This window comes from Micromys minutus (genome assembly GCF_963924665.1).
Source record: "Micromys minutus genome assembly, chromosome: 22".
Lineage (NCBI taxonomy): Eukaryota > Metazoa > Chordata > Mammalia > Rodentia > Muridae > Micromys > Micromys minutus.
In genome coordinates, this window is record NC_137957.1 from 32,103,956 (window position 1) to 32,121,586 (window position 17,631).

Sequence of the window (17,631 nt, forward strand, 5' to 3'; positions counted from 1 at the left end):
CCACCAAATTCTTGTTCAGGTGACTATACTGCTAACTCCTAGGAAGACTTTGTCTTATTCATTCATCTGTGTATCAACCACCTACTTTCTGCTATAAGCTTTTTAAATAACCATAACATGTTTAATAGTGTATGATGCAGCTATTGTCATCTCAATATATTTTTTGACATAATGTTTATGTAGCTCCACATAGCCATGAACTGGACATCTGCCCTGACCTCTCGGGTGAAAGCATTGAAGGGACGCACAGCACTTTCATTGTAGATATTGTTAGTGTATTACACTGGGAAGAAAGTAGGGCAAAAATCAAAGATACCATTAAGGAGACAAATATCTTGGTTACTTGCCTGAAATGGTGAGAAAAAAGGACTTGGTATATTTTAGATGAATTTAAACTAACAAATCAAATAAACCTTTAAGCATATTGTCTTAAAGCAAGTCACACACACACACAGAGAGAGAGGGGGGAGAGAGGGAGGGAGGGAGGGAGGGAAAGGGAGAGGAGAGGGAGAGAGAGGGAGGGAGGGAGGGAGAGAGAGAGAAGTAGAGAAGGCTGAAGGAGTTAGACTACCTGTTTTGAACCAGGTGGGGAAGAGTCACAACACTTTTTTGGGGGGTCAAACAACCCTTTCACAGGAGTCACCTAAAACTATTGAAAAACACAGATGTGTTCACATTGGGACTCATGACAGTAACAAAATTACAGTTATGAAGTAGCAATGAGAATAGGTTTCTTGCCAGACATCACCATAGCAGGAGGGACTGCACCAGAGGGTCAGAGCATTGGGAAGGCTGAGAACCATTGCTGGAGATGACCTCGAGACAACCTTGCCTTTAAAGTAGAACAGCAATTGGAATCCCATACTTGCCTCCACTACTAAGTTAGATGATCTCAATTAGATACATCTACTCTGTAAACCACTTTTTGAAATTAATTAAGTAGATTAGCATTAGTACTGATTCAAATGGTTGTTATATGAACAAAATCTTAAAATGCATGCAAAATTTTTAGTGATCCAGTCAGTATTAGGACCACAAAAAGAATCAGTCATTACTATAATGGTTAGACAATAACAATTTCAGAAAAAATGAATTTTTTTACCTAATTTTTCTGTGTTCATCTCATCTACAATGTCTATTTCTTGTTATTATCACTACTACTGTGATTTTGATGAGAGTCGATGAAAAGTTCAGCCTGAGAGTGGTTGTTATACATTATGGGAGTATCAATGTATCTCCTAGGTTTCGACACCACACTTAGCAAAGCCACACAATGTGAACCAGAAGGAGAAATCCTCCTAACTCCTGCTATAAAACAATGTTGTTTACGTGAAATAGGGCCATTTATTTCATCCTGCCCTCATAGGATTGCTGTGCCAGGAAGCCTATAAGAATGTAATTACTAAGTTAAAAATGAGGCTAAGTGTCATAGTAAACATTATTTATATCTTAGCTTAACCATCTCCATTGTGGTTGAAATAAAGAACACATGAGTTTTGAAAACATTCTTAGAGACCATCCCCTCAAGGGAGAGATAAGAATTTTATACATATCTGACAGAGAAGAAAGAATCTGTGGAACTCACTGAAGATCTTAGCTGGAGAGTAAATTGAAAAGTACACACACACACACACACACACACACACACACACACACAAATTTGCCTGAGATGCCAATCTGCCTGCCTTGTGGTCTCCACTCTGATGCTGAGAACAAAATGGCTCATCACCCAGAGCTGTTGTCCTGTGCAATGGGTGGCTGAGCACGTGGCCCTTCTAGCTCTCTTCCCTTGGGGCATGCTCAATGCCTCACTAGTGGTCAGTTTCTCAATGAGTAAATAAGTCAGGCTTCTTGACACACATTCCACAGGCAAGGCAGATTTGAGAAACCAAGAAGCCAAACATGCCAATAAGAAATAATAGAAGGCTAAGAAACCACAAAGAGTTGGAGTGGTGGCGCTAGTAGGGAGACGTTGCTGAAGAGCCAGTGCAAGCATTACTAAATGTTCTCTTTCAGTAAACATCCTTAGAGTGGAAGCATCAGATAGTGGATCTCAGCAGCTATTCCCAAGCAAATCCGCTGGGCCTTTTGTGGTTTCTAGTCCAGGATTCTGTTTTGCTGTATCATCTGTGTACTTTTTACTGTTGTATTTCTTTTGGTTAATCTTCCTTCCTCCTGGGAAACAAAACTCTGCAATAACAAACACTGTCTGTGGTAAGTCCCTGAAATTCCAGTACAACAGATTGTAAAGCCTGCTGGCCACTCCAAATACGCATGCACTATTTCTCACTTCAACTGCTCATTGCCAACTCTGCCTTGCATGTATCGCTTTCTCTGGCTGCCCATCTCCAACTGCTCCATGGAAATAGAAGTTTTTCCATGCACAGTGCTTCAATAAAAATCAAAATTATGCTTGACTCGTAGAAGCTATTGACATCCCAATAATATGAAGGTTGACATTTCTTCCTATTGCTTTCCGTACATCCTAGTCTATAAATCAATTAAGTATATTTTTAATTATGTTGGTTTTTGACCTCAAAGAAAGCTGTAGACAAAAATATAACTGCTTGAACACAGTAGAATATCTCAGGATACAATAGTCAGACTTTATTAGAAGTATGTTTTACTTAATAGGAATTCACTTACAAGAATCCTGAACCCAAAAAGTTAATTAACCAAGTCTTAGAATCATTCAACGAACCAGATGCTCTTAAAGAGAATCCCATGGTACCCACAGGTGGAAGGTTCTTGCTGTTGGGAGAAGCCACTGGGAATGCTGAGGACTCTGGTTATGGTCGCATTTTTTCTCTGTGTGCTAGAGGACAGGTCTGGTTTCTGCTTGCTGTTTGGATGTGATTATTAACATCATCCTGCTGTTCTCAATGAACTCTACTTTGAAAGGAAGTTATGTGGTTATTCCAACTAAACAACTGGAAGGCAGCTATTCTTCCTAAAAAAAAGCCAGAGTCTACGAGTTGTCTCATGACCAATGATATTCAGTTCCCTTTCAGGGGAAGTCAGATCTAGATTTTAGGTACAATCCTCTAATATTTAGTGTTAGATTAGCTGTATGCATTTTCTTTTTCTTTCTTTTTTTGTTTTGTTTTGTTTTGTAGAACCACATTTTCTCAATGACAGAGGCTCCCATGTGTTGCCAATGTAAAAGTTGTTTCAACCTAGATCATCTGCAGTCTTGGGAACTCCTATACTGCCACATGACTGTTTGGTATCATTGAGCAGACCCAGGATTACTTTATGGGTATTTTAAAGGCCGAACAGGTCTTATTTGACTACTTTATAAAGGAGTATCCATAGTGAATTAGGTACCCTAAGCTACAGATGGCAATAAAATGACAAACTCACCCTCAATAAGCTAATTGGCTGACATCTGCCTTTAAGTGATTGTTCTGTTGCTGGCAGTCCCACTCAGGGAGCAGATGCTCTGTGCCAGGCACCCGTTCAAGCCTTTTCATCTGCACAACGGCAGGTTAGTGCTGACAAGAATGAAGGGGCATTGGTGTTATCATGCCAGTCTTACACAAATTGAATATAGGTTTGGAAAAAATGTGATATGAGCAGGATTTAATCAATAATTGAATCAAATTGCTGGATAAGATCTCATCCTAAATCCTGTGATCTCTGCTACTTAAGGAGCCTTTGCTAGGTAAAAATGAACAGCTTCGGATTTTTCTCGTATAAATATCTTGCTAAAAATACAGAAAAGCTGACTATAACATTGGTAAGTGTTTGAATTGGTGTGTACACGAAAGGAAATCTACATGACAATAACAATGGGTCTCTGCCCCATCCCGTAAGCGTGTGTTGAATACTTGTGTGCACAGAAGGGTGTGGGTCCACCAATCTTTGCTGGTATATGGGAAACAAGAGCCTGACTTCAAGTCTTTTAGCATTCTCTACTGTACTTTTCTAGATAGAGGGTTCATCACTGAAGCCAGGGCTATTCTAGGTAGGTTGGTAGTCAGTGAATACCAGAGATACTACTGTTCCAGGGCCCCAGCCCTAGGCTACAGATATTTGTCTGAACTCAAATCCTTACAGCCGCATAGCAAGTGCTTTACCCATGGAATGATCAGTCCACCCTTATAGCAATTTCTGTAGAAGTTGAGCTTGAGACAGTCATTTTTATATGTAATCATACTAGTAATAATTTTATGGCATGCCTATAAGGGTGGGGTAAGTCTGATAAGGTGGGAATTTGCTGAGTCAGAAATGAACCGTGAACATAATCTTGGCTGATCTCCTGAAGGGCTCTAGAACTTGGGTTTTATCACAAAACTACACAGACATACAAAGGTTTAGCTATATTACCTTTCTCTTGAGGATTTTCTAAGACTGTAATTTACATTGACTAGAACAGGGAGTTCTATATAGTAGGATAAGGGCATTAGTTTTTGGCAAGTAATATCTGCAAAACCAGATGAATAGGACTCTGGCAGATAAGATATATCAGTGACAGCATCTGTTCCACAATTATGTGGTAGAGACTGAGCTAAATAATTCTCCTTCATGCATAGTGTTTTAATTTCACAATATTTAAAATTAGGTGGGCATTGTTTTCTGGACAAGATGGTATTTTCTTTTTCGACTGAATGGAAGAATTCTAAAAAAAGAATATTTATTGCCCTGAGTGGCCAATCTCCCATTCCCCCATTTATTTCCACTTCACGGATAGCCTTCTACTTAATCCATATACAAAAATGTCTTCATGCACTTCATACACTCTGAGTCTCTGCATTTCTAACCATATTACTTCTAAAGCATCACAGTGTCACAGTGCAGTCAAACAATTATGCCACTCATTATGGGACTGTTAATGTTTCATAGTGAAAAATTACAGACAAATATAGACAAAGGTGTCTTTTTTTTCTCTTAGTATAAGAGTGGCTTATAAAAGAACCTTCTAAACATAATACTACAAAAATGTTCATGTGTGTATTGTATGACTGTTAAAAAGGATACTAACAGTAAGAACTACAATGTCTTTGACAACTAGTTTATTGAGGGACAGAAACCATGGGTTTTGAGTTCAAGGGCTGTTTGGGCTATGAAGTGAGTTCAAGTGTAGCCTAAGTAACTAATTATTTCAATTACATTTGCTTTGTGTGCTTGTGTGCACATGTGTTATAGCGTGGATAGGTCCACATGTGCTATAGCATTCTAGGGAGGTCAGAGGAAAGCTAGTAGAAATCAGTTCTCTCCTTCCACCATGTGTGTCCTTGGGAGTCAACCTCTGTTTTCAGCCTCACTAATGGGCCCTTTTGTTCAATGAGCCATCTTGCTAATGCCCAAAGATAACTCACTGAAACTCCTTTAAAAATGTATAGCAATAATGGTATGATTGGAATACTTGTCTAGCATGTAAAAGGCCCTATTTTTAGTTAATAATACTATAGAAAAAATCATTGTCGTGTTCATATTATCTTAAGTGTCTATTATAATGACCAAAGCCTTTAAAATCCAGAAGTCACATCTATTGCATAATTCCTCAATTAAAACAAAGAAGCAGACACTTAATGTCTTTTGCTTTGCTTTTAAAAGACAACAAAAACTGAACCTACCAGCTTTACATCATATTATTTGGTACTTGAAGGTTGCCAACCCTTGACCAGAGGACAAAAGTGCTGGTGGTTTGGAATCTTTGGTCAAGCTCTGACACTCTATATTTGGTGGCACAAGTGAACTGGCATTTTCCCCAGAAGCAATAGAAAGAATCCCTCAGCAGGAGAGTTTTCTGTTTCTTAGTCCATCAAGGGTCAGGAAATTTACATTAGCATTTGGAAGATTCAGAATTCCAACTCTGGCTTTTTCCTTGGTAATGTGAACTATACATGCTTTCCAGCTTCTATAGATATACCCAGAACCTTACAAATAATAACTGAGTTTTAAAATAATCTATCCAGTCTATAAAAGACTAAGAACATAAAAAAGTGCCATAATTAAAATTTATTTTAAGGTCTCTTGTTCATTAAATAGGCCACAGTAAGCCAAAAGTAGCTGCATATATCCTCAGTGCCCTTTTTGATAGTGTTCCTGCAAGGCTTAGAAATGAAAATGGGGATCTAACTTGTGGTTCAAATGCAACTGAACTGTCCTCCCTTCTGATCTATGCCCACTCTCAACCAATTATCCACTTAAGCACAATGCAGCTATGTGTATTATTTCTGCAAAAAAAGTATGGTCTAATATCCAGAGGTTAGACATAGCCCCCTGGTTGAGAGATGGGGCCACACACTCATCTCCAAAATTTTAACCCAGAACTGATTGCTCCTATCTAAAGGAAATACAGGGACAAAGAGTGGAGCAGAGACTAAAGGAAAGGCCATCCAGGAACTGATCCAACTGGGAATCCATCCCACATGCATACACCAAACCCAGACACTATTGCTGATGCCAAGAAGTGCATGCTGACAGTAGCCTGATATGGATGCCTCCTGAGAGGCTCTAGCAGATCCTGACTAGTTCAGATCTGGATGCTCAAAGTCAACCATCATGCTGATCACAGGACCCCAGTAAAAGAGTTAGGAGAAGAATTGAAGGGGCTGAAAGGGCCTTATCTGGCATCAATGAGAGGGGAGGCCCTTGATTCTGTGAAGGCTTGATGCCCCAGTCACGAGGAAAGCTAGCTAAGTAAGGCAGGAGTTGGGGGAATACCCATATAAAAAGCCGCGTAAGGGGGGAGGAGATGGGGATTTGCAGTGGAGAAACTGGGAAGGGGGATAGCATTTGAAATGTAAATAAATAAAATATCCAATTTTTTAAAAGCATGATCTACACAGCTCTCCTTCTGTCTGCCAGAGAGAGTCTATGTTCAGCCTACCTGTGATCTTTTTCATAAAAATGGGATAGATGAAGAGCCAAGAAGACCCAGGAAGGAAGTAATGATGACCTTTCTGCTCTCTATGGTGGCTTGAATAGGCTTGGCCCAGAGAGTAGCACTGTTAGGAAGTGCACCACCGTTGACGTGGCCTTTGAGACCCTCCTCCTAGCTGCCTGGAAGACAGTCTGTTTCGAGCTTCTTTTAGATAAATATGCTGGACTCTCAGCTCCTCCAGCACCATGTCTGCCTGAATGCTACCATGCTTCCTACCATGATGATAATGGACTGAACCTCTGAACCTGTAAGCCATCCGAAATCAAATGTGTCCTACAAGAGTTTCCCTGATTATGATGTCTCTTCTCAGCAACAGAAATCCTTACTAAGACACTATTCCAGAGTTAAAGCCTTGAAGGTTTAGTTTTTAAAGGGTAAGTCTAAGAATATCTTCATAAAAATAATCAAATATAAAAATATGTTTGTTTCAAAAAAGTGTTGCTAAAATGGCTACAGTAAAATGTCAAAAGTCCACACACCCTAGTTAAAGAAATGTGTTTGGGAGCCAAACAAATCTGTTATATAAACCTAATTTCTCTGTGTCTGTCTCTCTCTCTCTGTGTGTGTATATTGTATATAATGGAATCCACAATCTATATTATTTGGCTTTTAGTAGACTATTGAAAATAAACAGTCTCATACAATATGTAGGTAAGACAGGTCTTCATTTGCACTGCACATTTGTCAATCTCTAAAGCTAGCTTTTACCTTCAGCCAATATTTTCCTGAACTAACATATCTCAATTAACTCTGTACAACAGTACCCCTCATGATACCTCTAGAAACTATGCTGTGCAGAGCTTGATGTTTGCTGTTTGATCGTACTTGATGCTGAAAGCACACTTCTGTATAATAGTGCTCTTCTTTCAATTGATGAACCTGGTCATGAATTGCAAGCCTGGATGTTGATTGTTAGGTATTCTTGACACGTGTATCCCACAGTTTTAACTCTGTTTCCTCTTAATGCACATTATTCTCAGTCATGGGTATCAATATTCTTTCTCTCTTTCCCTTTACCCCTCCCCCGCCCCTCTCCCTCCCTCCCTCCCTCCCTCTCTCTTTGAAAATAGCTGATACATTTCATTGATCACATTTCATACATTGATGCTCGATCTTGCGTGAACAGACATTTTGCTCATATCGCTCCATTGTGTTATCCTGCTCCTTGGCAATGCTTTGACATTTCCGTATCAACAAAGAGACTATTTTCCTACTCTTTAAATATCATCTATCTTAATAACTTGATTTTATTGATAGTACATGGTAACAATGAAAAATATTTTTGAGCATTGATCCAGCATTACACATATGGCTTCTAAGCTCTCGGATGCTGTTACTGGAGTTAACATTTGAGGAAGCCAGATATCGTCCCTGGAAAGGGAAAAGCAAAAAGTATTTTCTCTACCAGTATCTCTTAAATCAACTACCCAACACCAACAGTGAGAGTTGGACAGATATGTACATTTCCAGAGTCACCAGATGACTAGTTACATGAAGAGTTCCAACTAAGAGCAGTAGACCTGCCAAATTAAATCAGCTCAAATTGCTAACTGACAAAATCATAATAAAACAGATAAAGCTAATGTATTTTGAGTAATTTATTACATACTAATAGATCATGAATTAAGCCTAACTAAAGATAATAGATAACACATAATGCTTCCAATAGACACAACTGCTAGTAATTTTGTTTGTTTTAACCAAATTCAGAAAATTGTTTTCTTTTGAGTCTATGATGTTCCTTCACTATTTGATCCATTCATATCTAGCATTCATAGAATGTTTTATTAAGTCTCTTTCATTTAATAAGGCATAATCATTTTTATTATGTCAGTGAGGACACTGGACCCAGGACAGCACCTAACTATACACAGTAGCAGCAGAGGACAAGTTCAGAACTAAGGCCCATTGCTCTATGGTATGCACTGTGCTGCCTTATAGTCCCTCTGCCTGGCTGCAGTAGTATCATTTAATATTGGCAAGAGTAGATTAAATTTAGATTTTACATTATTAAGATTGTTGACTCTGGATATGTTTGTTTCTTTTTTAAACAGTTCAAATCATAATTAGTGCTCATTCTTCATGATACATGAAGATAGATAGATAGATAGATAGATAGGTAGATAGGTAGATAGATGATAGATAGATAGATAGATAGATAGATAGATAGATAGATAGATAGATAGATAGACAGACAGACAAGTATATAATAGGTGGTTAAATATAATTGTATGTATATATACATGTGCTCATTTTAAGTACAATTTTGCTCTGAAATTTCTGATTCACTTTCCAGCAAAGTTTTGTTTAGCAATCATTCTTTGATGTTTAATAATGCTTTGAACCATTTTATAAGCAATCTGTACCTTTCATCTCTGAATCATCTAGGCCCATTTTGTCAATGAAATTCAAAATTGTATTTCATACATTTTTTATTATTAATCTTAAACGTTGCATGTCCCTCTTCTGGGTAAATTTTTCTTTCCTTCACTGAAGAGAATATTTGTGTCCTCTTCAAACTATTCTCCTGATTGAAAGGTGGAAATATATATTACATAAAGTTTATTACTCTTTCAGGTCATTGTAGTTCAAAATTGGAATTGTAGTCTCATTTTATAATTCTAATAAAATAAGATACACACAAGGAAAGCAGACCTTTAAAAGTAAAGTTCTAACTTTTAAAATAGCATATTAAAACAAACCTTAAGTAAAATGTATTGAAACTGTGGGCGGTTTTTTAAAGGCTTACACTTCGGAAGCATTGCTGTGGTGTAATTGCTAGGTGAGGTATAGTCTGAATGGCATTGGAATGGGAAGAGCTGTGTCATCCATTTGTCCCAAATAAACACTGTGTCTAAGGACTTCTGAAAATATCATCACATAATCTCGATAAAAATCAACATTTTGAATACATTAGATAGTGTATCCTTTATTTAACAGCAACAGTGTACATGGGATGTTTTTTAATCCCATGACTTCTGCTTAATTTCTCACAACTGAAACACTCATGTTTTTGATCTCCCATTCTTTATCAAGTGTCTTTTGCTAGGTACTTAAGTAGTTTAATGAACTTGTATAAAGAAGTACATCTCTGGGTTGTCCTTGCTTCTATTGTTAAAGAAGGTGTCAAAGGGAGAAAAGGGAATAGAAGATGATGTAATTACATTATATTCTCAAACACAATTTTTAAAAATTAAGACCAAAAAAAGTGTCAAGTTATGCACCCAGCTCGAATGTTATCTCTAACCTATAACACAGCTTGTGAATCAGCAGCAGCATTAGATTTTTACAAAGAAAGTCAATAATCATTTAATATGGTTTGGAAGAAAAATCTACTTTAGTAAGGTATATAGAAGACTCTGGGGAATGATAAAAATTAATGACTATTAGTGAGACATGTGATAAAATCTCATGTTGGGAAGGAGCCAAGGGAAGCTATGTAGATTCCCTCAGGCTAGCCTCTCCCTTGGTCCTCACTCTATGCAGAATAAAAATGTCATATCACAGAGTGACTAATTCCATTGCTTCAGAGGCTTGCCCTAGTTTCTCTTATGAAATGACATGACAATTACCTTATACTAACTGAAATGTATAAAATAGAGAGAAAGCTTAATTTCTACCTATAATATTTAAGATGTTGATTGGATAGCAGATAATTATCATAAGAGGCATTAATTTACTTACTTTTGAAGAACTAGTAAAATGGGTATCACATTTCTACCAATATTTTCCATTTGTTTAAAGTGAGGCAAATGGCTATGCATTATAACCACACAGATAATAAAAAATGTTGGAAAATGAATTAATACTCTAAATGCTAAAAGCATGGGAAATATTATTTCCCTGGGATAAGGTCCTAATTGGATATCTAATAGCAACTGAAATATGACCCGTGAAATCATACACACACAACTCTAAACAGCCGAGTCTGCATTTATCTCTCTCTCTCTCTCTCTCTCTCTCTCTCTCTCTCTCTCTCTCTCTCTGTGTGTGTGTGTGTGTGTGTGTGTGTGTGTGTGTGTGTGTGTGTGTGTGTAACAATAACAATTAAAGAGAATCCATGGATTTGAAGGAAATAGGGGAAGATGGGGAGGGAGGGTGAGAGAACAAGGGAGAACAATGGGTTGGGTTAGATGGAGGAAAGAAAAAAGAGAATATATTTAAATTATAGTTTAATTTTAAAAATCTTTTAAAATTACATATGGAAGAGGGAGAGGAAAGGCTGTACTGGCCAGGGAGTTCATTATGAGAATGTGATTTCTATCAGTGTCAGAAGCTACACACATAAAGTCCCATCAACATGACCGTCTAAATATGAGATGAATAAAGTCAACTATAAGAGACATGTCAAAGTGGAATGAGAGAAAAACCATAAGGTATTAACCATATCTGAGTGTTTCTGTGTACATACATGTATATGTATGTATTATTACATGTTAGACTTTATATACATATGTACACATACATTCTGCATACATACATATATTTACATATACCTATAGAAAAACAATTACTGAAAAACAAGGCCACAAATTTGAAAGGGAGCAAGAAGGGGTATATGAGAGGATTTGAAAAAGGAGGGGGAAAAGAGAACTTATGTAATTATACCATAATCTCAAAAATAAAAAAATCACACACCCTAATATCAAAGATCATTCTTACCTTTATTATTTGTAACCTCAAGAGTCCTTGAAGATAAACCCAACATATAAAATTAATTAATGCTATAACTGAGGTTGGAAAAGCAGCCGTGGACGCCAATGGCATCAACTTGGTGCTATGGAATAATCTCCCTACTTAATAAATCAGTATCTTTCTAAAAGTAAAAAATGAGAATATTACAGATAACAAAGAAACACTGCCCTTAAATTGTTCTCAGTGCAGTTGACCATGTTTCCTTTCCTCCTTCTCTCATGTATTTATTAGACAGTAGAGGAACATTTATGAAATTAATTGTAGGGATAATTTAGATGGTACTACTTTGAAGACCATACTTAAGCATATACTTGGGAATAATTTTTCTTGCTCATCTTCCCTCACTGTAATAGTGTCCTTTTCTTCTCTGTGAGTCTTGTTTTATATGCTTTTTCAGAATATGAAAACACTATTTCAGCCAGCAGCAGCCTTGGTGAGTGTAGATCAAATAGCAGTTACATTTAATAAGTTCATGAATAAGGCAGGAAGCAACTGCTAATGGAATCACCCCTAAAACTTTACAGCACAATAAAATCATGTCATTCCAGAGGGATAACACGTTTCAAAATCTATCATAATTATAATAAAATACATGGTGATAGAGTAAAAACTAGTATTTGAAGTGAACAGAAATGACATTCACGTTCCCCTACAACCATATATTTAACCTTACTCCAGACAAACTGTAAAATATCCAATTTCAGATTTTTTTTTTATTGGAAAGCGAAGCCATCAACAACAAAACACACCTTACATGGTTTTAGGGGAAGTGAAAGTCATTTTTAAGAAATCCAACAAGATGGCTTTTCACACTGTAAGCATTCAGTGATTTATAGGTTTCCTTCACCTTCATGTTGGTCATTCTTTAACACCTACTTCTTTTATCTCTGTATCAACTGTCAGAACAACAACAAAAAAAAAGCAGAATTTCGTGCTTTGGATGATACATCATCACATAATATCTTTTATGTGAGATGAACAATTCCAAAAACTGACTACCAAACCATGCTAACAGCAAATGGTGCCTAGAACGAGCTAAACCTTTATACCTGTGTTCATTAATGGCACTGCGGAAAGCGGTGAGTGCCTGTTCAAACAACAGAGAGGTCCTGAGCACTTGCTACATGCTGAGACAAGAGCTCATACTTGTCAAGTTTTTATCCTCATAGGGAGGACAAAACACTCTGCCTTACTTGACTTTTGTTTATGAGGAAAAGGTTGATACAGACTGAGCAGTGAAATGGTAGAAAACTCCTTCAAGATTTCAATTAAACAGACACACAACCACAAGTAGGCAGGCACCGTATAGAGAAGACAGTGAGTCAGACAGGAAACAGCAGCTCCTCGGATATTACTGGGGAGGACAATCTTAACCATTTGGAGGACACACAAAGGAGGCGGTGGTGAGAAAAGACGTCCTGAAGGTAAGTGGGGTCAGGGTTCTGCAGAGCACAGTCTTGTATGTGGTTTGTACCTTTTCATGTAAACTATTTGCAGGAGAAGGAAGAGGGACACAGGTGAATCCTTGGAGTCCTGTAGATCAGCTAACCCGGCACAGGTAGCATTGAACAACAAAACATTTTTTTTTTCTCTAAAAGGATGAAGGGAAGAATCAACAGGTGAAGTTGTTCTCAGACTACACAGATACAATGATGCATGATTCCCACACATATGCATATAACCATGCATACCTGCAGAAGTGGAAGGGATATAGATGAAGGGAGAGGGAGAGAGGTGTTTTTAAATAAAGTAAGAGGTGCCCACTCATGCGCCTATGTCATCAGTGGCAAGGAGGTAAGGAGTCGAGTTAAAAAGAATTGAGGTTGTCAAGAATGAACAGGGTTGGAATTTGTATTGAAGCAGAGATGAGAAGTGGTCGGATTTAGGTAGAAGCAATAGAACTTAATTATGAATAAAAATGGAGAATGAGAGAACTTCAGAAACCAATTACTACTCCTGATAGCAGCTGCACCTTAGTGTATTGGAAAGTATCAGAAGGAAAAATTTTGTTCCAGACTCGGTAGAGTGGTGTTGAGAGATATTCAAGGAAGGATGCTGTCAAGTAGATACATTGTTAAAGTGTGGTTGGGTGGAGGCAGTCCAGGATGAAAGAGAGCTTGCTTGGTTGGTGGCTTGGTTACTTCCTTGTTTGCCTGCCTGCCTGCCTGCCTGCCTGCCTGCCTGCCTGCCTGCCTGCCTGCCTGCCTGGTTGGTTGGTCTGATATATCCATCTGAAGCAAAATTAGAGTCAGAAAGCATGAAGACCAGAAACTGGGGACCTATAACATTTGTCTATCATAAGCAGGGATGTCAAACTATCGAGTTCAATGAGCATATACTGACCTATAGAGACAGAAAGAAAATAAGCAGTCTAAAAGGACAGTTATAATCCAAAATTTCATAAAAATACGAGTACCAGCCCAACAGAAAGCCAAGACAATTTCAGCTCATTTGTCTTGATGGTCAATATTGTGATAGAGCCAATGCTGAATTTTTAATACTTTGGCCAAGTTAAGGCAAAATGTCCCCGATGGATAATTGTCTTATTCAAAAAACAATATAAGAAGGCTGGAATTCTGGATAGTACTGGTAAAGAGGAAAAGAGTATGAGTAAGAGGAGAGATTCTGTAAGGTAAGTTCAAATGTTTCCCCTCAGGGACACAAGTATTCCAAGAGGACTGAAGCCAGGAAACAGTTGCAGAGCTTCTTTTCCTTAGAGTTACTTGTTGAAAACCCCTGGTGTTACTGCCGGGCCCCTCTTCCTCACTAGTCTCTAACTACGCATGCGTGCGTGTGCGCGTGTGCGTGTGACCCCTAGTTCAGGTTTCAGTTTGTGAGGAAGGAGAAGTTCTAAGCAGCCATGTAGGTTGCGGTCACACCTCCTAAGTGAGTTGAACTTTGAAAGTGTATTATTCCTCACCAAGGTTAATCTGACCCCATTACTCTAACGACCGAGCCTCTTCGAGGAACGTTTATTGTGTAATCACTACCAACGGAAGAACAGAGACCGATCCGACCCTCAAAGGGACAGTTCAGGATATCAAAGTCCCAAGTGGCTTCATTCTTTTGGAAAGTTGCTGATAAAATACGACAGTGTAGCACGTTGCAGTCTGCTTGAAGGAGGAAGAGAATCACTCTACGATCTCCGATAAGTACAAATTAAAGTCCTTGAGCGTGTCCTTTTAACCTTGTCACCCAGGTGACAGACACGATCTCCATCACAGCAGTGACCGTTCCTGCTGCAGGTCCGGGAGTTCGCCCGCCATGGCTCTACCCACTGCAGCGGCCCGGCTCTTGGGAGCCAAGAACTCATTCAGCCTGGTTCTTCCTGCCCGGCACGCCAGTACTTCTTCCGTGAATTTGAAAGATGTTCTGAGCAATCTGATACCTAAGGAGCAGGCCAGAATTAAGGCCTTCAGACAGCAACACGGGAAGACAGTGGTGGGCCAGATCACTGTAGACATGATGTACGGTGGCATGCGGGGCATGAAGGGACTTGTGTATGAGACATCAGTTCTCGATCCTGAGGAGGGCATCCGTTTCCGAGGCTATAGTATCCCTGAGTGCCAGAAACTGCTGCCTAAGGCTAAGGGTGGGGAAGAACCCCTGCCTGAGGGTTTATTTTGGCTGCTGGTAACAGGACAGTTGCCCACAGAGGAACAGGTATCTTGGCTCTCACAAGAATGGGCAAGCAGGGCAGCTCTGCCTTCTCACGTGGTCACCATGCTGGACAAATTTCCGACCAAGCTGCATCCCATGTCTCAGTTCAGTGCAGCCATTACGGTCCTCAACACCGAAAGCAACTTTGCCCGGGCATATGCAGAGGGACTGAACCGAACTAAGTACTGGGAGTTCATCTATGAAGACTGTATGGACCTGATCGCCAAGCTACCGTGTGTTGCGGCGAAGATCTACCGGAATCTGTACCAGAACGACACCAATATTGGGGCCATTGACACTAAGCTGGACTGGTCCCACAATTTCACCAACATGTTAGGCTACACGGACCCTCAATTCACCGAGCTCATGCGTTTGTACCTCACCATTCACAGTGACCATGAGGGTGGTAATGTAAGTGCCCACACATGCCATTTGGTGGGCAGCGCTCTTTCAGACCCTTACCTGTCCTTTGCAGCAGCCATAAATGGGCTGGCGGGGCCTCTACACGGACTAGCAAATCAGGAGGTGCTTGTCTGGCTGACCCAGCTACAGAAGGAAGTGGGTGAAGATGTGTCAGATGACAAGTTACGCGACTACATCTGGAGTACACTCAACTCAGGACGGGTTATCCCAGGATACGGTCATGCAGTACTAAGGAAGACCGACCCACGATATTCTTGTCAGCGAGAGTTTGCTCTGAAACATCTGCCTAAGGATCCCATGTTTCAGCTGGTTGCTCAGCTGTACAAGATTGTGCCCAATATCCTCTTAGAGCAAGGAAAGGCTAAGAACCCTTGGCCCAACGTAGATGCCCACAGTGGGGTGCTGCTCCAGTACTACGGCATGACGGAGATGAATTACTACACAGTCCTGTTCGGAGTGTCGAGGGCACTGGGTGTGCTGGCCCAGCTCATCTGGAGCAGAGCCCTAGGCTTCCCTATAGAAAGACCCAAGTCCATGAGCACGGTAGACCTGATGAAGTTTTTGGACTCTAAGTCAGGGTAAAATGGGAGATGGGGGTGTGGGGACTGACTATAATAAAATGAGGAAGCTTAAAAATAAAGGATTGATTTTGCTTTGTTTTGTTTCGGGAGGCCTTTAAGACTTAAGATTAAACTGTATCTGAGGCACCGAAAATACATTTAAAGTTAAAATATAAAATTAAGGCTTGAAAGGCAAAGTGACCCCTTCTCCCGTCACCAACTCACCTCCCCCTCCTGGTAGGAATTGCCCACCAGCGGTAGGATGACCGGGACTGATGTGGTCAGGGTACGATCAGGCCACCACCATCTCTAGAGCAAGAGTCTGGATCCTCTCTTCTTTAGGTCAAAGCAGGTTACAGAAAAGCTGCAGTCACTCCGTGAAGCTTTTGTTTCTACTCTGCCAGTCCCTTAAACCAGTTAGGCCAGGAACAATGCCCCTTTATTTCCATAGACATAATGTCGGATGTCAGCTGTGTCAAACGCTAGGGCATTTTCCCATGTCCACAAGCACCTGCTACCTACAAGATCTATTGGTTAGCTGGAGGCACTTTGGCAATTTTTTATGCTATCTGGTGACCATAAATGGCATGGTATTTACTGTAACTGGCACCCAATATTTGAATCTATTTTCTCCCTTTAAATTCTGTTTCCCTCCAGGCTTTCTATACCTGCTGTGCCTCAAGCTGAGGATGCTCTGGGTCTCCCTGTCCTCAACTCTGCTAGGGTCTTCTTTTAGCAGATCTGTCTGATCTGTGGTCTTTCCAGTCGTTTGGCTTTATTGGTCCTTAATGTGAACTAGGTCTTTTACTTCCATGGAACACAAGCCACTATCTTCTGACCTTGGTTTTGCCTGCTAATATGCTCTGGCACAGAACAAGGGCTCAGGAAGGAGCAGCCTCTTTGGGGTCTGGTCCCAGGGGTTCTAGCCTTTCTTTTTGAACAGCAATTATACATAATTCCCATTGACTATTAGATGAATGTAGGGCTGTGGGCATCCAAAACATTAAGCCTTCTTCTCATCCCGTGGCAAGGAAATGGTCCTTTAATTACCAGAGTCTTTTGTTCTTCCCTTAAGTAAGAGCTCATAGCACAGCATTTATTTTAGCAGCCCCATTTGCACAGATTTTCATTGACTCAAGAATGCTTTCCTGCCGATTCTTTGAGAAATGGTTGAGATACACCCCTGTTGTGCCTCCTCATCCCCAAACCCAACTTCAGCACCACACTGTTGAACACACTGTAAATCCCTGGGTAACTGTTAAAGTCATGATGCAGACTTCAGATGCTCTGTATAATAGGAAAACTAATAAATGTTTTTATTAACAAAAAATAAAGTCCTTGAGCTTGGTGTTAACAATAAAGAGCAAGAGCTTCATCACTTACTGTGGAGTTTGGCATCAT

At 39.7% G+C, this 17,631-nt stretch overlaps 1 protein-coding gene across 1 annotated transcript; it reads left to right on the forward strand.

Moving 5' to 3' along the window:
* Positions 1–14,851: 14,851 nt before the first annotated feature.
* Positions 14,852–16,252, forward strand: LOC308435335 (citrate synthase, mitochondrial-like; the record flags this gene model as incomplete). Its single annotated transcript, XM_080936008.1, has 1 exon — positions 14,852–16,252. One exon carries the CDS (start codon positions 14,852–14,854, stop codon positions 16,250–16,252), a length of 1,401 nt encoding a protein of 466 aa, XP_080792134.1.
* Between the last annotated feature and the right edge of the window lie 1,379 nt (positions 16,253–17,631).